Source organism: Aythya fuligula, chromosome Z (genome assembly GCF_009819795.1).
Source record: "Aythya fuligula isolate bAytFul2 chromosome Z, bAytFul2.pri, whole genome shotgun sequence".
Classification (NCBI taxonomy): Eukaryota; Metazoa; Chordata; class Aves; order Anseriformes; family Anatidae; genus Aythya; species Aythya fuligula.
The window spans coordinates 65,197,716-65,221,216 of record NC_045593.1 but is presented as its reverse complement, the minus strand read 5'-3'; the positions used below and the strand labels follow the sequence as shown (position 1 = coordinate 65,221,216).

At 35.9% G+C, this 23,501-nt stretch overlaps 1 protein-coding gene across 1 annotated transcript in view; it reads left to right on the top strand.

The window, feature by feature from the left end:
- Positions 1–23,501, top strand: part of PRDM6 (PR/SET domain 6) — a 73,947-nt gene that overhangs the window by 48,176 nt on the left and 2,270 nt on the right. The window contains exons 3-6 of the mRNA XM_032206515.1: positions 1,341–1,468; positions 5,126–5,250; positions 8,557–8,899; positions 18,500–18,676. Coding sequence (XP_032062406.1) covers positions 1,341–1,468; positions 5,126–5,250; positions 8,557–8,899; positions 18,500–18,676 — 773 coding nt within the window. The remainder of the gene's footprint in view (positions 1–1,340; positions 1,469–5,125; positions 5,251–8,556; positions 8,900–18,499; positions 18,677–23,501) is intronic.

Genomic DNA, 23,501 nt, shown 5'->3' with positions numbered 1-23,501 from the left:
TGATTTCCCTGTGTCTCATGCCCTAGAGATGAATATACTGGTCCCAAGTACTTCCAATCTCTCTTGGTCAAGAGCAAAAGCAAGGCTGGCTCCTGAATTTTAAACTGCTGTGTGGAGAATTAAAGAACTACATTCTGCTTTCCATGTATGTCTTTGTATGCATTGTATGCACTTTTAATAATTCAGAAATGTTGAACATATTCACATAATTTCTGAGATTATTTTCTTAATACTGAAATCAAAATTCAGGCTTGTTAATTTGCTTTCTCTACAAATATTCAATTAAATATAGTAAATATTTCCCCTTTAATTTGCAGAATTAGTACTTTCAAGGAAACAGATTGAGTTAAGCTCATACAATTTCAAAAGGGAAATTATTTTTTGGTGTAGGATTATTATCTAGGAGCAAAAGAGGACCAAAAGATTAGGTTTGCTTTGGATAATCACCTAATTGTTCAGATGCAACTCTGAAGTTCAACGAAGTAAGTGTGTAACAGGTAAAAAGCATATGAGACCACGTGCTTTTACTAGGAGTAACACTTCCTAGACATCATTTTTAATAAAGTCAGAAGGATGGGTGTATACAAAATACATATCTTTACATGTCTAATACTCCAAAGCAACTATATTCTTTGACTTCAGAGGGAGCAACCAGTGCAGAATAGAGACATAGTACTGCCTTTTTTTAAGAAATTACCCTAACTGACTCTCATGTCCTTAGCAGAAATGTCATATTTAGGAAAACTATGATTCCCTTAGGAATGATTTCTCATTCACTACTTCAAAAAATTATGAGTCTCATGGGAACTTCTAAAGGCATCTTCAAATCTTTTTCCTTCCAGTCTCATTTTTTTTTGTCTTATGAGTCCTACAGCTCTCTAATGTGCCACATGAGGTTGCTGAAGTACATGTTCTTGCTGCAACTGAGATGTGAAGGAAGGGATACTTGTTTAGGGATCACTATTGCCCCTTGCTCAGATGTTGCAGTGATTTCAATGCAGGCTTTACATCCAGATTTTCTTGTTTATCTGGCAGTTCATTATTTAAGGCCAGCCTGTCAAAGTAGGTTAAATATTCTTTGGGAAACATGGTCACATCTTTGAGACACCACAAACATGTTTAATACAAAAAGATTGGCTTGATAAAAGGAACATGATAAACTTGCATCCCCCAAAATAGTTTTCTGCTGTTCTGCTGTAGATTTCTAAGAGCATCAGTATGCAATGACAAATCTCATGGCAATAAATTCCTGGAAAAGGCACAGAGAGACACCAGCACAGCAGTGAAAAAGATTGCCGATGATTTGTTCTAACTACTTGACCTTATGACCTCTTCCCCAGATATATGACCAAGATGGGACACTGCAGCACTTTATTGATGGTGGAGAACCCAGTAAGTCAAGCTGGATGAGGTACATCCGATGTGCAAGGCACTGCGGGGAACAGAACTTAACAGTGGTTCAGTACAGGTAAAGTATGTTTCATTTACTCAATGCAGCAAAAAGAGGTTTTTACTTAAAAATCAGACTGTAACTGTCATCCATGTCACCTTTGATTGCAAAGACAGTGGTAGAGCTTTTGTGAATGTGCCATTCAGGGCAATAGAAAAGCTACAGAGTGTAGTGAGAAGAGGTTTAACTTTGCTACCCAGAAGTTGAGGCCATTGCAGCAAGCACATCAGGCCGGGCACTCCTGGGTGCCACTTGTGTGCTGATCACACTGCACAAAGCACTCTGCTCGTTTTCAAAAGGTCTGATCAGATGCATGTGTATAAAGCAGTCTTCTGCACTTCCTAAAGGTGTGTGCACTAGGGAAAGGAAAGAGCCCCACTGGAAATGAGGTTTTCTGAAAGAGTCAGTCATGAGCCACGTGTGCACCTATGGCTTATCTGCAGAGTGCACCTGCTAGCCATGATTGTTAGTGCTTGTGCCTCTCAGGCTGCTGGATAGAGAAGGTCAAAAGGCAAAGACAATGTAAAGAAATTATGGTGCATTTTACTTTATACTTGCAAACAGATCCAGAAAACCTAGACAATGCATTACATAAATACATGACCTCAGCTATAAACAAACCTTTTGTCTCAGAATCAGAAGCAACTGCTTGGCCTTATTAAACATGATAGGAAGTACATCAAAGATTGGCCTGTGTTTGCCAGCCACAGTGAGCAATACTGGTTTTGGCTAGTTGTTTTAGAGAGTGGAGTTTCTTTTCTTTTTTTTTTTTTTTTTTTTTTTAGAAGGAATCTTAAACTTATTTAAAGTATCTTTAAAATTAAAAATAAAACATACAAAAGCAAGCTAAAATGAAATATATATAAAGTTTGATTTTCCCATAGGGTTCCAATTTAGCAACGGTAAAATTTTTCAATTGCATTTTCAGCTTTTTTATTCTCTGGCCAGTTGACTAAATAATGCTACACTTAAAAAAATAACAATCCTATTTATACATTACAAATCTTTTATTATACCCTTAAATATCTGATATTTATAGCTAAAATCCTGTCTGATTTTAAATAAATGCAGTGGATAATGAATAAGGATTGCTGTGATGAAAGAGTATTTTTGTAGGTATCTTGTGAAGTATTTCTCGGTGTGGCAGGGTGTGTGCGCATATATACATAAATATATAAAAATGTGTACATATATATAGATGACAAACCTAAATGGAACATGAACATGAGAAAGTCATTACACATCTGTCAATATTAAGTGGATTTTACAACTTTCCTTTCATGATGGAGTTTTTTACTTAGAGTTCCCTCTGTTGATCTGTTTTTGATTACTTCAGATCTTTATAAAATGAACTACAAAAACACAATTTAAAAAACTGGCATCCATCACAAGTGACTGCATCCAAGTGTAAGAAAATAGAAAAGTTGGACACTGAAAAACCGGCCTAATTTTTATTGTACATGGACGTCCTCCTCACAGAAAGTCAGCTGGTTTAAATTCATTCTGTTATGATTTGTAATATCTAAATGGAATTTTCTTCAAAGTGCTCTTGATTGATTGACCCTTAGCTGAACGTTTTGTTTTTATTTTGAGGCTGACAATAATGTTTGTTGGCATGTGTTCTGCTTCAACTGCGTTGGGACGCCATGAAGCTATCTTTATGAGTCATCCAACCACAATACTAAATACATGTCAGCAAAGGAAATATTATCCGAAAAGGGAAAAATCCCTTTGATGTACTTCAGCATGCAGAGATTTCTGCGAGTTTTGGAAGCTCTGCACGCTTGTAAGGAACGGTGTACGCTTACACTTTTTTTTCCCGGCCTACTCCAAGCCTCACAGACCACCCATTGCTCAAAAACAGTTCTGCTCTTTCAGCGACGAAGTGTGTCATTTGGTTTTAGCACATTCATTTGCTGGGCTGCTGTGTTTATGTTAAGGGAAGCCAAACTGAGAGATGAAATGTTACAAGGGTGAAGTACAAAGTAGACTCAATTTTTCTCAAGTTAGGAGATACTGGTAATTTATAGCATGGCTCTGATTTTCATTTTTATGTAACAGTGGAAAGAATTAATGAAATGTGCAGTGCTGGGAAGAAAGAGAGAGAAGAAGAGAAGAGGAGGAGGGAAGGAGAGTGAGACACAAAGGGGAGAGTTTTTGTCAGATATTCATAGAACAGTAGGAAAACCATTCTGCTTAGCTAGCAGTGCCCTCCTGAGACAGGGTGGCAGTAAGTGAGGAAAATAACAAGATAAATGAAATTTTTGCAGCTGCTAGTAAAATATTGAGAATCTGCACTTTTTTATTGATCTTTATGATCCTGTTGCCAAGAGCCACTTTGCGGTGACAAAATATGTTGACAAGTGCATATCTCACTGCCATGAAAAATGTGGTAAAGGATTCTCCTTATGTCTGCAGTGTTATACAAGGAACAAATTGCATTGCTACAGCCAATTCTTTATAGAAAGTCTAAATTTAAGGCCTACCAACCCTAAACACTTTTATCTTGAACTTCAGGCTAACGTTTGTAGCAATTCTTCACTGAGAAAACTGGTTGAAGCTTAACATTATTTTATTTATTTATTTACTTATTTGGTATATAGATGTTTTTCTGCCTTACATAAGCTGTTATAAAAAATAGTCATTTCTTGGGACTTTGATGGTACCATTTTGGTAGGTAATCCTTCAGATGGAGTAGATTGTTCTTCTTGTATATATTGAATTTCTATCCATCTCACATAAGGGTATTTTACTGTTCCGTGTGAAGCGTAAGGGAAAAGGCACTACAAACTATAAACATTTTTATTTTATCTTGTGCCTGAATCTAATCTTACACAGTTTTTGTCCCTATGTAAAACTGTTAATGGTAGAAGTATCACTCTGAAGCTATTTACACCAGTGCATGATCAGGATAAGGCTGTAGCTTTTATACTACAGACTTTAGGATTTTTCATTTTTGGTCTAGGATTATCCACAGTCTTCCCACAGAGTGATGTGATAATGTTTAAGGTAACACTAGTTTATACTTACTCAAGGATCATCAATGTTATCCTCATGTTTCGTACAGAGGAAGAATTCTGTGGTTGTGTGTTCAGATTGACTCCATTTTTTGCATTTTCCTAAACCAAAGTCTATTTTACTCAATAATCCAAGATCTCTCTTTTTGGTGGCATACTTCTCTAATGAAAGGACACATCATACGATAAAAAACCTCTGGATAAAAGCACTCATTCAAATTAAAAGAACCGTCATGTATTTACTCCTACAATTTATTAACTTCAGCTTAGAGAGTAAATGCAAATCTGTTTCAACCGGTTACCCCACTGAACTGTGTACATTGTACAAAATGAACAAGGTGTTGCATTTCTAAAATAATTTTCAAAGGGACATTGTAAGAAAATATCAGTCTTCTCATAAAATCCTAACATTAGTGTAAAGTTGGTATTTAAAACACATTAGTTACAAATTAGTTAAGAGCAATTTGTTAGCTGCACTACAGAAACCTGCCAAAGTCCTTTACTGAGGATAAATTCAGTTTTAAAATATTCAGTAAGATATTAATTTAGTTATGTGCAGAAATGGTTCCAAAACCATGGATTTCTATTGTAATGCTGTGCATGATAAGAGGAGTGCTCTATTCCTAAATTCAGCATTTTTTCTTTTTCTCTTGATTAGGTCAAATATATTCTACCGGGCTTGTATAGATATCCCACGGGGTACAGAGCTATTGGTGTGGTACAATGACAGCTACACATCTTTCTTTGGAATCCCTCTCCAGTGCATTGCACAAGATGAAAATTGTAAGTTCCTTCTGTATTTCTTCCAGCACAAGCCAGAATTCCTGTTTCATATCTAATCAGTTATATTCCTAGGATATTTTAAGACATATTAAATGAAAGTGGCTATATAATAAGTGGCTATATAGTAAGCTTGATGTATACTAAATAAAACTCCGAAGCTGACGCACTTAAGCTACCAACATCACAATATAATTACATAATTAAACTGAGGTGTCTGAAAGTGTGCAGGTCCAAGCAGATTTCCCGTTACAGCAGCCCCATTTAACTTAGTAGTGTGTGGAATCACTATTCCTTATAAGTGGTTCACTATTAGTAGTATATTCTTAACTGATTTAAGGATAGCTTGGCTTCCTAACCGGTTTTTAACTGATTTAAGAAGAGCTGATTTAATTCTTAACTGATTTAAGAAGAGCTTGATTCTCTCCATTTGTTACAAGACCTATCACAAGAGACTGGGTAGCCAAAAGAGTAATGTACTGTAGGTCCATCAGGCCTCTGTTAGCGACTGTTCATTCTGTTGCCCGAGTACCTTGAGAAATGCTTTGTCTGTGTGACTGTAGAGATGAGTTTCTTATAGTTAAAAGATAAAATTGAGCTCATCTCAATATAAGTTGAGCAGAAATAGCCTGAAATGACAATGAACTTCCATTCCATCCTGACCATCCCCATTTTCATTCATACTTGTACCCCTTCTCAATATTTTATTTTACTAGGAATCATCACAAGATTAAGCATGAAACTTATAACACAGGACCCAATTTTTATTGCAATCAAGTGCTGGATACCTTTGTCTATAATGGGATTAGGTGATCCAAGCACACCTTTCAATTTCACTATTTTCATGTGGAACTTAATTAGAAGTTGCATCAAAGACTTTTTTTTTTTTTTTTTTTTTTTTTTTTTTTTTTTCTGTTTTGACAGCTATGTATGTCTACATGGTGGAAGAAACCAATAATGGATGCTTGACTGACTTTGGTCTAAAGTGACCCTGTGGTTGCTCATGTATAATCAATTATATATAGGATACATTTTTTCCATTAGGCATTTGGATACTTAAACAGCTATTGTAAGAACTCTCATCTTGTAGCAACTTAAGTAGTGAACCATGGGGCAATAAAACAGTAAGATAGCAGGGATTAAACTGTCAAAAATAAACATCCTTTTTCATCTTGAGTTTTCAAATCTGTTGGGCTTGAGAAGAGTTTAAAAGAAATTAAATTACTAGCAGTAATGTTTGCTGATTAAACTCATGCTCTGCAGTGTACAACGTAGAAATACTATTTTTTCTGTCATGAGCCAAAGCTTTACAAAACTTTTGTTTGAAAAGCACAGCATTATGGTTAAATTTATAAATATTGTGACTTGTTAGTTTTCTGTGAGAAAAGTTTGATTTTTTTCTGCAGAGAGAAACTGACATGAGTAGATGAAATTCATCTCTGGGCTTGGAGCCAGTTACAGGCTGCTATAAGACTTAAGTACTACTTAAACCCATAAGCATATCTACTGCACAGAAGTATTTTGACTCAGTGGAAAATTTGATCTTATTGCTTCCATGGACTTCTATGAATAAAATTAAAAGAAAAAAAAATAAAGGGAAGAAGGAAAAAAAAAAAGAAAGGGATCTTTTTCTTATGCGAGGTTGCTGTGGGAAAATGAAAGTTACCTCTTGTTCTGAACATTTTTAGAGACATGAAAGATGTCCAGATTATATGTCTGGAAACTTGTAACAGACAGACCCAAGGATATAACTCTGCTTAGAAATCAGGTACTCAGATACTCCAAAGAAAAATACAGTAGAAGGGACCTCAACTTAAGTATATAAATTAGCATATTATATTAGGAACATTGTGATTAAGAAAATAAAGTAAAACATAACTTTTTGAAGTAATTGGTATAATATAATGTATTACCATAATGTTAGTTTTTATTACACTTTTATTATATATTAAATGATGTTAGATTATTCCAGTTCATAAATGAAATTTAATTCTCATATTTGCTCTTAGAAATCTATTATAATGACTTACCTAAGCAAAAGTGCAGTTTCCAATCAGGTGTTTAAATAGGTAATTTTTATACACATACACAAGTATAAATGCTTTGTGACAGTAACTAAACGTGAACATGTGGAGACATAGACACATGCATACATATAATTTAAAAGTCTCTATTAAAATGTTATGTCGTGAGGTCGAGCATGACAAAATTAGAAAACATGAGAATGCACTGGTTGCAGGTGGCTTAAGTTATGCTTAGGGTTTTTTTTTGTTGTTTTTTTTTTTTTTTTTGTTTGTTTGTTTGTTTGTTTTTTTTGCATTGTGGTTTAATCTCCCATTATCTGACTCAATTTTTTCCATACGACCCTTGCTTCATTCACTGCATGATCTAGATGGTATGGTAGTCAAGGGATGAGGCAGCTGTTCAACTTTCTTCTGTATGTTGGAATTCCTGCCTTCCTTATCATATGATATCCAAATTTAATACTGAACTGCTTCTTTGTGAGAACAGTTTATTGCAACTGTTGCTGAAATAAGTACCTCATAAGCTGTAGCTTGTTCCTATTTTGTAGGTGGGAAACCAATGCACAAAGATATCTCTGCCTATACTTTGCATTGTCTCATGGTAATCTGACTGCTATTAGCATTAATCATACAGGTCATGGTGAAGTCACTGGCTTTATATTATGTAGGTTGTTTGACTATTTGTGAGATGTAATAATACTCTTAGTGTCTGAATATTTAAAGGATAAGGAAACTATTGCTGCAGGAGATATGTAAACCCTGTTGTATCTCAAGAAGTGTCTGAACAGAGATTTTTTTCTTCATGCTTTCAAAATTCATGCTTGTCTGTGATATAGCAATTGCACATGCTGACTGCAGCATGAAGAGTCAGGGTATCACAAGTACAGCAGTGCTTTCTTTCACATGACAATCTCATTGTATAATAAATGTATATCACAGTCAGGTTTCTCTGAGTCCTGTCAGTCTCAGATACCTCCTTGTATGAATTTTCATTCTAGTGTTACAGAATCAGCATCATCCATTCAGATCACTGTCTTGTTCAAGCCGTTTAAAAAAATAAATAAATAAATTGTTAAAACAGAAGTGTATAATTCTAGTGTGAATAAAATGGAGAATGGGTTGTTTTTTTGTTTGTTTGATTGTGTTTTTTTTTTTTTGTTTGTTTGTTTGGTTGGGTGTTTTTTTAATTATTTTTTTGTTTTTGTTTTTCTGGTGTCTCCCAAGATTGTATTAGTTCTAAAAAGGCATAAAAAGGATCTTATTTACTTTTCTTGTTTTCTCTCAGTGAATGTCCCTTCGACTGTAATGGAGGCCATGTCCAGACAAGACACCCTACAGCCATTTAATAAAAGTAGCAAACTATCCCCTGCCACTCCACAGCGATCCGTAGTATTTCCACAGACTCCGTGTAGCAGAAATTTTTCTCTCCTGGATAAGTCTGGGTCCATCGAGTCAGGATTTAACCAGATCAGTGTCAAAAACCAACGAGTTCTTGCAAGCCCAACTTCAACAAGCCAACTAAATTCTGAGTTCAGTGACTGGCATCTTTGGAAATGTGGGCAATGCTTTAAGACTTTCACCCAGCGGATCCTCTTACAGATGCATGTGTGTACGCAGAACCCTGACAGGTAAAACCCAGGCTCTCTTTATTTCTGTATCTACTGATAGCCAGATCCACTGCTTTATTCTTTTATCAAGCTGTTATCATTTCCAAAACCAAACCATTATTAGGAGGAGCCTGTACAACATAATTCATCTGCTGCTCTGTGAAGTAAGCTGATAAAAACCATTGGTTGACTTCACTATTTGTAAAAACATTTGGTGCCTAAACGTATAGATAAAAGGAAATAGCTAAGGATATAATCTTGTTTTCAGAATGGTTTGGTACATCTGTTGGAAGCAACAAAATAGAAGGAAAATTTATGAATATCATAGAAGGAAAAATGAGGTCAAGGTAATTAAAAGTCTCTCTGTCTTCTAAAGATAATCTAACTTGCTGCTCAGTGGCTGTCACAGTCATTTCAGGGTTCACCTATAGTGTGCAATGTGTATGAACTTAATTAAGTACTAAGAGGTAATGAATTGGAATTTTTTGCTTAGTACTATTTTTCTTCAGAGCATGCAAACCCATAAATCGTGCAAAGCTGTCAAAAGGAAATACCTACTCCACTAGTGATGTGGAGGAAAACAGATGCCACTTATTCAATAAACTAATATCCACACAGAAGAAAAATGTTGACTAGATACCTCAGAGTCAAAGTTGGTTTGAAAGTTTGTCAATACAGAATTTTATGGCCGTGAACTGAGGATGAAATTTAGCTGAACAAGTGAATTAAAATTTCAGGTACTCTGACCGGTGGCACAGTAAATATAATGGAACCATTATTTATGAATCAAAGCTGGTTTATTTGACAATTTTGATAGCTGGCAGGACAAAAGACAAAAATCAAATTAATTCAATAAAAAAGCTGTCCCTGTTTTGTCTCTTCTTCAGCTGTGAAAAGGTTTGAGCAGAACAGCTGAATTCCTTGCAACTTGTTCTCAAAACAGCATTCAATTGTGAATTTCATTTAAACAAAACACTATAAAAACAGCCACCTGTGAGTCTCTGTTTGTATGCCTGTCTATGTCTTTTTGTGTATGTGATTATCTACGTGTACACATGTACTTGTGTGATTCTGAGAGTAAAAATACACTAGAGTATAAATACAGTTTTCCAGGATGATACTTCAAGCATGCTAGGAATAAATTCAATTCCACTCAAATCTTCATAGAATTTGAAGAGTTTATAATATCGCAAAAATAAATAAATAAATAAATAAATAAAAATCAACATTTTCTTAGTCTTAGCAGAAACAAATGCTACACTAAAGAAGCTGTAGGACACAATGGCCAATTTAAGTGCCACAATGTAGAATATATGTCCTGAAAGGTCCACTCTCCAAAGTTTAGTAGACTTTTTCAGTATTAAAGCATCCTAAGCAGATGCATAGAAGAGCGTAAAATGCTGCATCAGGGGTCTAGAAGAGCTATGCTGTGAAAATCCTTCACATGGTTTCTCAGCAATTCATCCAGCCAGGTTGTGAAGACTACATTTCATTCCTTCCTTTACTTGAACTTGTATCTCCCTTTATAAAGAACCAAGCTGCAGATAATAATTAGTACAAGAAGAGTATCTCCTAATGGAGCTGTTCTGCAGTCTAAGGTGTAGTTAAATACTAATTTGCCAGAGAGAATAACAGAAGATAAGTCAACCTGAGTATCAGGGCTGTCATCTTGGAGGTCTACATTTTTATTCTATTTTCTTCTAAGTATCCCGTGTCTAATGTTAATTGAAACACAGGCTGGAACTCAAGTCTTCCGCTTTGGAGGTCATCACCATCATTAGTAGGTTTCTGATTTATGGCGTCTTTCCATTTTGCCTCTGCAAAAATTTGTCCATGCAATACAGGCCAGATTCACCATGAAAGTGTAGAGCATTTTTTCCTCAGAATACCCTATGACATATTAATCAAATTATCTAGATCAGAGGACAGGTGCTTACTTCTCCCCTGCAGGACCAAAGAGAGTAAAGAGTGATTAGAGAAAGGACTCTAAAAATTTGGTGAGGATTGGGGCAGAAGGATGGTTAATCAGTGAGTAAAGACTAAATGTTGACGTAGAAGCTTTCAGGATGATTTGAAATGTAATAGCTAATGCCTCTTTCTAAATACTCATGCTAGCCATTTAGCTGATTTCATCTTTGGTTGTTGGTTTTTGTGAATCCAATTCTTATGAAACTTTTCTGTTGAAATTTTTCTTATGAAACTTTTTCTGTTGTATTATGTAGAAACTCTAATCTCAAGAGGATGCAAGACACACTGAGGAACAATGTGTTCAATACATACAGTTACTGAGATGCTGTTTTGTGACAGCCATGTTCCCTCTTTACTGAAGAATGGCTTACATCTCTATCTTCTAATTAAATAAATTATGTAGACTGCTTGAGCAGGCCACTTTTGTAATGCGTTCTTTGTTTTTGTGAGACATGCCATCAACATAATTGTTGTAAAAGCATTTCCCAATAGATCTTTTGAAGTGGGGCTTCAGTCACATGAATCTGTTCAGGCTCATTGCAATTCATGTAGTGTTCTAAATACCAAAGTAATTGTTAGTGCAGATCATATCTGTTCTAGGATTTGGTTTCTCATATTCCTACTTTGAAATCATCACAGGTTGAACTTACATCATGGTGAGGTTTTGGTCTTTTAGCCAGGTACCAATAGATAAACTATTTAGTGGCTGGAAAAGAGTTGTCTTTGGTTTCTTGAACATATTGTATTTATCCACATGAAACGTTCCTAAAGTGTTGTACAAAATTTCCTGCAACCAAGAAGATAGGGTATGATTTGTGAAAGAATACCTGCCTGCCAGCCTGAAGTACTGGATACAACTCCCTGGTTTGTATTTTCTTGCCGATATCTGCAGCACCACTCCAGCTGATAAACAGCTCCCCATTTATTGTCAGCAATTTGTGAGCAAACCAGCCACTATATCTTTGATGTGACTGAAGCAGCAAGGGCTGTCTACTCTAGGAAATGACTTTAGACTATCTGTTCTGGCTTTGTATTTGTTTTTCAACAATGCTGATTACCTACAGCATGAGGTGCAGGGAAAACATCTTTGACTCCTGTATGAAAACATACAGGAGTCCAAATCATGGACAGATATTTGAGAAAAGCAGCTTAGCTGGGATTTGAGAAATAAAAACAAAATAATAACAAACAAACAAAACAAACAAACAAAAAAACACCTTTAAAGCTACTCAGGCTCAGAAAACATCTGAATGAAAGCAGAAAGGTGGACAGACATAAAAATATATATATATATATATTTATTTATTTCCATTAGGTAGAGAGAAATAAATGTTCCTATTTAACAAACAGATGATTTTATAAATACATTTTTTAAAAAACAATATGAATACAAAATAGGAAGAATTTTTAAGATCAGTTTTTTTGCTGTTTTAGATAAAGATTATCATTGCAACTTAAATTGAAATTAATTTTATTTAATGGTTTACTTATAATTTACTTCTCCCCATCCACAAAGATACTTTTTAGCTTGTTAAAATTTGTAAGGTTCCTCTTGGAAGCTAATAGTAAATAAGGTTAGAGAGAATGTGAGAGATGGATCTTAAATCAAGATCTGAATTCTGGGACTTGCTGAGCCTTTCAGGTTTTTTTTAAACCTTGCTCAGACAGAAGCATTCTGAGCAACTCTTCCAGAAGCAGGAGTCAGAAATCTGTATTCTTTTCTTTCATTTCCCCCAGTGTTGCAGAAAATCTCAACAAAACTATCTGGGGACTCCAGAAAGTCCTATACAGCAGAAGCCTCCGTGAATCATTTTTAGAGCAATATATATATAGTTTTATAAATATTTATATAATTTTATATAATTTTAATCAGTGATTTTTTTTTCTTTTCCTTCAGCTAATGGTGCAGTTTCTTTTAACAACATCTTTCATGTTTCTCACTTTGATCACCACTTTCAGGATGTATTGTTATTGAAGGAAGGCATATGGTTGCAAGTCCTGAGAGCTGTCTGTAGAACATTTTCATATACATTTTGTGCATCTGTGTGGTATATATTCTCATTGACTGCCAAGTATTTAAGCTGACAATTTTAGGAAAATCCCTCTCTATATAACCGTATTGGAGACTAATAAATTGTAGATATTACCTGGCCCTCGCAATTCTTGTTTATTCAAAGTTCTTGTTTATTATTGTACATCTATTTTGCTGTTACAGCTCAAAATTTACTTGTGAGGTTTTTGTTTTGTTTTGTTTTAAAACATGAGCTCGTAGTTTAAAACTGAAAATTTCATAGATTTTATTCTCTAATATCATAGACCAGGTCATTTTGTGTTTATCTTTTACTTTATAGGTTCTGTGCCTTTGACCTTGATACTCTCCTTAAAGCCCATTAATTAATTTAAACATCTCCAAAAAAGACAAACAAAAAGTAAATGTGAGCAAGAGTTGTCTATTTCTGTTTATAGAGTGCTACGGAATATTGCTTAATTAAAGTAAACATCATGCTGAATTTAATGCTTGTTCTTGCATAATCTTTTTACAAAGGTTTGCAAACTCCCAGTACTCATAGTTAATAATAACAAAGCGTGTACAGAGTAACACCTCTCCCTGACAGCTTCAAAAGTTTGACAACACTTACTCGCTCTAACTTTCTGGTTTTGTTAGCTCCTCCGCAAACATTTGTAAAAGGCAATCCTAGAATCCCCGGTGGGTTCAGCTTCCCTGTATGTGCTGATGCTTGGTGCATGAAGTGCTCAGGGCTGTAGCCTTGCTGTGTAAGCAGAACACCACAGCAGCAGGGGATGTAGAGTTGGGTCCAGTTTTAGTGAATGTAACCCACTCATGGTCACAGCGATGCTAAGAATGCTTCAGTGTGCAAGCTAGCAATACCCTTAGGTGTCAATTTGTTCTACAGACTCTTAGTTCAACTTGTTAGAAGAAGACCTCCCTCCAAAATATGTTTCTGTTCAGCAAACTGTTACCTAGCTTCTCTGGCTGTAGCTGTGCTCTTTATCCTTGGTTACTGCATGTTTTAGAGATTCTTGAAGTTTGGCCATGAAAACCAATGCTCGTAGCATTTCAGCACTCTCTGCTTTCATTTCTATGAGAGGCTGTGGTGTGACAGTTTCCCCTGCAATGCCATGAAACCCTGCCTTGGGCTGAATGGCATGTTTTGTTGCTGGGCTCGGTATTCGGCACTGACAACAATCATATTGTTCTCTTCTTAGCCCTCAACAATGAGAAAAGCACCTTCAACTGCCTGCCAGTCTGTCTTTCAGTTGGTGCTTTTCTAGGCTTTTACAACATGCAAAACCAGCATCAATGGGCTAGTTTGTCTCCCTGGTGTGACAGTGTTTCAGTGTAGAATTACAGGTATTCAAAAATTTACCATTATGAGGAACTCATCTCCTAAATATTGCATTGGCATTTCACATGACTCCTGAAAACAGCAACTTTGGTTCTGAGGAGGCCTCACCAGAAACCAGCTCATCATAAAAGAAAGAATCTGAAAATTCAGTTGAAAATAATCATAAGATTTTTCAGGATTATAAAAATTCAATGCACCTTAAGTGCACCTTCTCTGATTTATGATGCAGAAAATATGTTTATACTGGCTGGATGTACTTAAGAGTTAGGGGTTAGAAAGTACATTGTTCCAGCAGAGGACTGGTAAAAGATAGGTTAGCAGAGTGATATGTTGTGTTTGCTAAATGAAAATATAAAAATTATCAATCTAAATGTACAATTGCCTGTCAGCAGCTATCAGCTATTCCAGATGTGAAGAAATGGATGTTTTACACTGTTATGTCCTAACATGTTGCCTACCTGCTGCATAAAGCATGAGCTTTGGTGATGCTCAATAAGCTTTATGTGGAACATGGTATTTGTACTGGTCATGTACAAGATGAAATTTCTCCTAGAAAAATTCAGTTCCAAAAGCATATGACAGGAAAAACACTGTCACCACAGGGCAAAATCATTCATGAGATTTTCTTAATTAGAGAGAAAAAAATATTTTTGAAAACACAACTTAAAAAACCTTGGAAAAGCTCAAAATTTAAATAACTTAAAAACCTGAAAACTATTACATTACAGACATTCCCTCCTGAATTTCACTTTAGTGGACCATCATATGGTCAGGAACTGTAAGATTAGGCTTCTAGAAAATGCTGATGTATGCTACACAGTACTAAAGATACATAGCTGATTGATGGTCCATGCGGTCAATAACAAGTGTAATTTTTCTAACATAAGAGTTTTCTCCCAGATATCCTTCCTTTAAGCTTATGCAGGAACTAGGAAAATATGTTGGTAGGCAGTTAATGAGAAACATTAGAACTGCTTTTGACAGATGTCAGCACATCACTTTTATCAGCACATTGCTATACATTGGTTTAGCTGTCCTTAAATTTAACTTTCTTTAAAATGCTAAATGAGAAGATTTTGATCAGGGTTGATTTACATCTGGAAGGGCCTCCTCTGTGAAAAAAAAAAAAAAAAAAAAAAAAAAAAAAAAAAAAAAAGCAATGATGAAGAGATTCAAAACTATGTTCTTCCTGGCACATGATAGTTGAAGAATAATTTTTTATAGAAAAAATATTTCTTCAGACAGTCAGCATGTACTTTCAAGCCCTGGTACACCTGTTTTATCAAACCAGTTACTTTCATGCTTGCAAATCTCCCTATACATGTGCAGAGGAATATTTTAGGTACAACATGTCCTAATACCTGTGGGAATTAGCTTTTCTGGGCTTGGACCACAATCAGCCTAGTAACACACCGTTGCAAAAAACACCTGTGATGATCACTGTATTTGTCACTTTGTCCCTTCTGCCTGTAACCTTCTAAGATCACCAGAGATCACCATCTTGATTCAGTGTCCCATCTCCAAAGAGATGGCAGAAGACATAACTGTTACATCAAAGACAGCCCTGCTCTGCCCACATCAACGTATTCACTGAACCAAGCATTGCTCATGTCCAGTTCTTCTGCACCACTTTCTCTCTCTCACTTTATTTATTTATTTATTTTTTTAAGCATTGATTTTATTTCCATCAAGAAAAAATTCTGAGCACAGTAAAATGGCTACTATAGGAGGGAAAAAAAGCCAAAAAAAAAAAAAAAAGACAGCTTTTCTACTTACTGAAAGTTTTTTTTTTCTTTTTTTTTTTTTCTCTTGAAAAAAATAACGTAGTATCCAAAATTTGTGAAAATTTGGCATATTTTGAATCTGTCTACTGTATAAATTAGACATGGCATTTTTAAATTGTGATAGTACTTCAATGCATATATAGGCTTTCTTTTTAAAATGAGCTAGTTAATATGTCACACATCTAGCCTGAAAAAATTACTTATTCTGCCCACTTCATTCTTAATCAGAATCGCATGTGTATAAATTGGAGAAATGTATCTGCCAAAAGAGTAGGTTAACTTCTTTAATAGCTGTTCTGCCAAGACATGGATGAATGGAAAAAATGCAGCCTAAGTGATCTAATAATAGGTAATTTTTTACAGGGCTCTTTGTCTTGAGCCAGTGAAATTTATTCTGAGTATATCCTTTGAAAACAGGGATATTTAAACTCAAAATTTGTTTTGAGCCAGTGTAGGTGGTAAAAAGATTTTGCTTGGTATCTTAATATTCACTGATAATAGGCTTGGAATTTCAACAATTTACATACAAGTTACAGTGTGACTTTTCAGAATATGAAATTAATCACATAGACTGTTAGAAAAAAGAAAGAAAGAAAAAAAGATTAATTGGTTTTATGTAGTGTTGTATCATTTATTGTAGTAGCTGTTAAAAATAGATAACCAGAGGCTAATAGATGTTAATGGTCCCTTTCACTATTAAAAAAATCAATGTTTCTTGGATACAGAATATCTTAATGTATTCTTTTTGCTTAAAAGTTTTTGATTTGAAAATGCCTAAACAAATAAGTCTGCATTCACAAATCATCTTCGTTTTACCAGCACTTGAAATTTCATGTCAACTTTGATAAATATTTTCTGTGCAAATTAACCATGCACTTGCACAGAGAAGATTATCAAACATGTTACTGCTTGTCTTCCAATACAGAAAATAGATATTTAGTACTCTTTTTTTTTTTTCCCTTCTTAAAATATTATTTTGCATATATTCATATTTTTAAGGGCTGTATCATCCAGGTTAAGTAACCTATCCATAGATTTTACATATTTCTTTCAAACTTGTTGGAGAGCAGTTAGATTTTCAAATGTAAGTAATTAAAATTGTAAGCTATCGAGTTATTGACCAATACTAAGCTATTAATCAAGCTAAAAAATTCTACAATCAGGGTTCAGTGCTCTGAAGCACTGTAAAATAATAGTATTTGTGTTCAGTGATGCAAGTAGCCACAATTAAGCAGTTCACTTGACAAATGAGATAGTTCACTTTATTTTGCACTTAATTGAATTGTACATGCTTGGTCACCATTGTCCCCTTCCTTATAGTTTTGGTTTCTAGCCATTTAAGCATACACATTTATTAAAGAGAGAGCAATTAAGTTGGTGGTTGCCATTGGCTCTTGAGATGCAGACATCAAGAGCTGTGTTTTAAAATGTTTTACATGGTAAATATCACCCAAATCCCACCTCATCCCTTTCCCATCCCTGGATTTTTAGTTTCCTTAAAAAGTCTGAGGAACACGTAGGACTCTGTCACTAACTTATACGAAATATGAAAAGAAAAAAAAAAAAAGTATATTGATATTAAATCACTTTTTACAAAGCAGAAATATATACAGTTTCTTTATACTTAATTTCATTTAGCAAATGTATTTGCATTTCAGCAGTCCTGTCTCACTTTACTGTCTTGTATTCTTTTCTTTCTGTGTTTACAGTGTTTGTTATGACTCTGAATTCGTAACATCCCAGTCAGGTTTGTTTGTTTGTTATGTTTGTTTTTAACAAGCTGTGATGTTGAAAACCTAATTTATGTGTTCCATTTCAAGATCACAATAAAGACATTTTCAGTCTGGGTGGGAGAAACCTATTAATTAAATTAAAATATTTTCAATAGCAGTAAGAAAATAGAAAATAGAAAATTTAAAAATTGTAAACATGGCAGTTAATTTTTCCAGTGTCTTTCACTCAAAAATTTGATCTCAAAAATAAAATAAGTTAATAAGAAATAAACAAAACAAAACACAAAATAAAATAGATTCTTCCAAACCAGTATAAAGATTTTCATTACAAGCAGTTACAGAATCCCTGTAGAACATATTTGCAACAATCAGACATATCTGTAGGTAAGACTGTAGTGGGCACCAATAGTCAGAGAACTTCCTAAGCCTCTTAACTGCCTTGTATGAGGAATTTTCTGTCAATCAAACCACACTGAATTTGGGAAAATAAGGAAAACATCTGACGTAGTACTAGTTCACTAGCTTGTTGAGTTCTGTTTTGTGGGTCACCATGCCCACAGACTCTCAGGTGATTCCTGCACAAGTATTTTACATTTGCTAAAGAAGTCAAGATGATTTGGGTATGTGTCTTCCAAGAAGGCCCCAACAAACTGCCCCCGCAGCTCTCTTTGGAAATTCCTGGGAAGACCAGATGCTCCTGTCCATGTCATTTTTGACTTGGGATGACAGAGCTCACTGACAGCATGGTATTTCCCTTTCCCATTGCAGGCCCTACCAGTGCGGCCACTGCTCCCAGTCTTTCTCGCAGCCATCGGAGCTGAGAAACCACGTCGTTACGCACTCCAGTGACAGGCCTTTCAAGTGTGGCTACTGCGGCCGGGCCTTTGCTGGTGCTACAACACTCAACAACCACATCCGGACACACACTGGGGAAAAGCCCTTCAAGTAAGTACTTGAAGCCAGCAGCATTTGCCTGCTGTGATTAGAAGGGAAGTGCGTAGCTGCTGCTCACTAGCACCACCAGTATGCACCAGCAGATGGGAGAGGCTGTCAGGAAAGCCATGGCCAGATAAATCCATTTATGCTGCAACTAAAATTGGAATTAAACAAGGTTTGTTTTCAGGTGCCTTGCAGGCCCAGAGCAATTTCCTATCCTCTGATGAGAACCTGATTGTTTTAATTAAACAAGAAGCTACTGCCAGAGAACCATAGCTGAAAATACACTCAAGACTGGGACAGGCTGTCCTGTAAGAAGGTTTCAGGTTTCTCTGAGGCGGAGGTAGCTGGAGTTTCACATGAGAGCTAATTTGGATTTGGTTAAATATGAGGACAGGGAAGGAGAAGGGGAGCCTCGGAACAACTTTCTTAGCCTCAGAACCACTGCACAGAAAATGCAACTCTGTCTTCTGGCATAAGTTTGGTCGGATTATAATAGTAAATTGTTAGTATTTAGCTATCCAAAATATTTTTTAAAAAGGAAACCTTGCCTGATCAAGGCGTCTTTTAATTAAACAGACTCTGCTGACTTTTGCAGTTTCTGTTGATTGAAATTAAAGTCAAGCAGACATCTGAGTCTCCAAAGTATTCTCTTCTCCACCCTCACCTCCAGCAAAGCCGATCCAGGTCGTTACTTTCTGTTGTGCAAGGCTCTGCCTACCCAACAAGAGATATTCTCCAAGCCAGAATGCACTTTTTCCATATTTGTGTCTGTCTCTTTGCTGAACTGGCAGGCACAAAATTTATGTTTACTGCACCTGGAACAACCCCATTGTGGCAGAAAAATGATGTATTGATACCAAGGCATAAAGTGTTAATATCACTTCTTTTGAAAGCTGCCTAGAAGAAAAGGGAGTTAAGTGTGGGAGAAGGTGAGCCTCTCCCAGCTCTCCAAGGACTGCCTGTCCCCGGTCTACTTTTCTCCCTTTGTCTTTCTTTTCCACTTTTGCTGTCCTGTGCCCCATGTCTGGTTAGTGTAAGCAAGCTCAGCCATGGGGCCTGTCAGAACCCCTCATAACAAGCTCAGCAGCGATACGGGTGCTTTGCCTCCATATATGGCTGAGAGGAAGCCTGGCCTCGACTGTGTCTGTGCTGGGGGCAAGGGGACAGAGCCCCAAGACAAACTCTGCATATCCAGGACAGGAGAGCTTGCATACCAGAAATTGTGGCTGGGAGAGCCCTGTAGGTGGCAAAACGCGGAAACTTGGAGCTTCTCAGCAATGACTCCACCAGAGCCAGTCTGTTGAATGCTGAGAGCCCACAGATCAGCCAAAAATAGTGAGAGCAATCAGATTGATTTTATCTAGTTGCTGTGTAAATAGATTTTAGTAATTAATGGAAGAGGTTTCCGGGTCAAAATGGAAAATAGATTTCTTTTAATGTTAAGGTGTTACTTATGTGTAACCTTGTTGACTCCACTTAATTTTTTTCCTTAACATCCTGTTTTTGTCATGTTTCCAATAGATCTGCTATTTTGCCCCATTTAGAGTCATTATTTTTCCCCTTTAGTTTAGTAATTTTTCCCCTTCTCCAAAATAGTCTTGTCTACAGTACAGTCTCACTTATGAAAAAAAAAAAAAAAAAAAAAAAAAAAAAAAAGTCTTAATGTATGTATTACAATTAGCCAGTGGTCTGGGATTTGTTTTTTTGCTTGTTTCACACTATTTATGCTGAAGTATTCATGTACACTGGGATATATCTGCCTTCTCTTAAAGTCACAGGGTAGAGCAACAAAAAATATGGGTGCTTTGTATTGGTGCTTTATGCTGCATGTAAATGGTGTAATTTGTCATTCTTTTACAATTTTAATTAGTTCCTTCTTTAAATTTAAGAAACAACAGTTCCACTTTCTCTCTGGAAGACTCATTGAAACATTTGGAGTAATATGACTGGTAATTTCACATGAAGCTAAAACTGGAGCTGCCATTCTTCCTGTCCCTGGTAGTCTGATAAGGGGATGCAGATGCCCTGATCCTGCAAGCTGTTCAAAGGGCAGATTTGCCTCCCATGGAGGACTGCTTGTGTTTGGGGAAGGAGAGGCAGAAAACTTATCCAGAAATTGATCCTTTGTCTCTGCTGGAGGAAAAAGACATAGCTGCACCTCACCTGTCTCCTCACCATTTAGAATCTCTTGTAAAGGAGAGATCTCAGACCTGGTAATATGTAAGCTTAGGTAAACAAATAAAAACAAACAAACAAACAAACAAATATGTATATATCAAATTTTAGTAAACAGGAACCATAAATGAGACAAATAAAATTTATATATCTTGATCATGAAATTTTTGTTTACAAATGGATTTTGCATGTACACTTACCAAAAAAAAAAAAAAAAGAAAAATGGAAAAATCTATTGAGGTGGGTGTTCTATACCTCAAAAATGTTTGTATTCATGGCAATATACATACTTCTTTAAATAATACTACTACTATTATCAAGAAAGACCATGAAAGTGCTAAATTATTTAAATTCTAGCTAAATTGTTTTAAAAATAACAGGCATCATTTTAAATGTATTAGTAAGTTCAATTTCATGGGTGAAAATGGGCAGCCAACCAAACAGTTAATGTGCATCTTCTGTGAATGGAATCTCAGTATTTCTAATGCAGTAAGACAGCTGTGTTTGTAAGTAGTATTTGGACAAATTATAGTGTGCATGGATTAGGCAGGCTATGTCAAACACTGAGTGTATGTTGTGTACATATTGTTTCAAAGGTACATTTGATAGTCAGAGGGTGAAAGTATTTTCAAATATTTCAAATAATTTCTTATTTGGGAGTCGGTCTGTGATTGGTTAAAAAGCTTTAGATGTGAGATGACACTTTCTTTGTAGTTCCTAGTTAGCTTAGCCTAGCATACCTAGTATGTATGGTGGAAGACTTTTCTATTTGCTTTTCCTTATAGATAAAAATGCTAAGTGAGGTTATCTGTAGTCAAAGCTTTAGTTACTTTGCCTAGACTGCAGGGATTCCTAGGGATTCCTTTTCATGTCATCACAAGCTATCAAATCAACCTCACCATTACAAAGATTTTGTGTATTCTTATCTTACTGAAGACTCCACTATGGCTGCTAGCGGCTGGAAACAAAACTCTCAAGCAAATTAAAAGGTAGGAGAAAAAGGGAAATTATTGGCTATCCTCATTTTCTTAAATTCTTCCACCTCAGCATCTCCTATTTCAGAAAAATTAAAGGTGATTTAAAGGACCTGCCTGCAGAGTCATGGGTATGCAAACGTGTAATTTTCAGGATTCAACCAAAAATAATGGGAGGAAAGATTGTCAGATTGGGATAAGCCAGGTGATTTTCTCTTTTCTTACTCAAATGCAAAACTAGGGAACATTCATTCCAGACTGAACATAAATATTGTACCTGCAGTGATACCTCAACTTTGTCCTTTTTTTCAAAACCCTTTCAAATTACTTTAAAATTTAGTGTTAAAAGTAATTCTTGAACAAAATTTTACAATGTTTTGAAAATATCCAATGAGAATATTTTTTTTTTCCTAAAATAGACCCTCAGTGTTTTCTTCATCTGAATCCTTTCATGGAAGTTGACATAAACTTGGGAATTAAACCAATCCTGGTTATACTTCTCAGTGTCAATACTTTAAAGGCACTGTAAAGCAAACAAGCAGACCAGTGAGGGCTAGTTAACCAAACTCAGAAAACCTGGTACTTCAAAAATCCCCTAAAATATTGATGTTCATGTTGTTTATGAATTTAAGAGCCATTTTGTTCACTACATCCCCTCAAACAAACAAATCACATAGAGAAGCCTCCTGGTAGAATGAAGTCTTGTGTACCACAACAGCTAGACTGTTGTGGTACAACAGTGCTGCTTATAAGTAAATGAAAGCACGTGCATGGCGTAAAAAATGGTAACCTGGACCCAGTTGTCACTGATGTCATCTAATTGTGAGAGGAGTTTTAAATTGCTTCTTTGAATCTACCTTGTGGCTGTTTAAATTATTCCCAAATGCCACCAGATGGGTTAAGTGGAAATCAAGTGGCCTCTCAGTTAATGGGTAGCTTTATTACCAATACTTGTATTGGTACTTGAAGCTTAATTGAAATTTTGGCATAAGTCTAAGAGACAGGCTTGGGTTCAGTCTCCATGATTACTTTTGTGAGCTCCTATAGCAGAGGTGGACTCTTATTTCCTTTTTGACTCTTTTGGCTGCTATTATATCTTCTAGCACAACATTAAACATATGTGGCTTGTAATACAGAAATATGCATGCACAAGCATGCGTGCACATGCTCCTCAGACACAGTTACTGAGGTAGTTATTCTGCTGCAATAGGCTTGGAAAGGATGGTTTTTAGAGGGAAAGTGTAATAGTTCAGAAGAAAGAATATTTTTTGATTTCCTTCCATTTCCACCTGCTGTGAGGTAGTTATGACGAGTGCTGTAACACAGTTGTCCTCACCTTTACAACCAGCCTATATCTAGCAACAACTTCTTTGGGTCACACTGAAGAGAGGAATCGGGGGGCTAATACCAGTCCCTGCCTGTAAATCAAATACGTATATATCCCAAACTGTGATCCTTAATCACATCTTTTACAAGTGCCTAGAAAATACCCAGAACCTTGGGTACTATCTGAAGTATTACCCAGATGCATGAGTACTAGGGGAGAGCTAGAAGAGTTATATGCCTTGCCAAGGCTTTCAGAGTTTTTCCCAAGGATTGTATAGTGTAAACAGCACAGCCTGACCAACAGCAGAACTTGGTATGCAGGGGTAAATGGCTGTAGTAACAGATTTATTATTTTC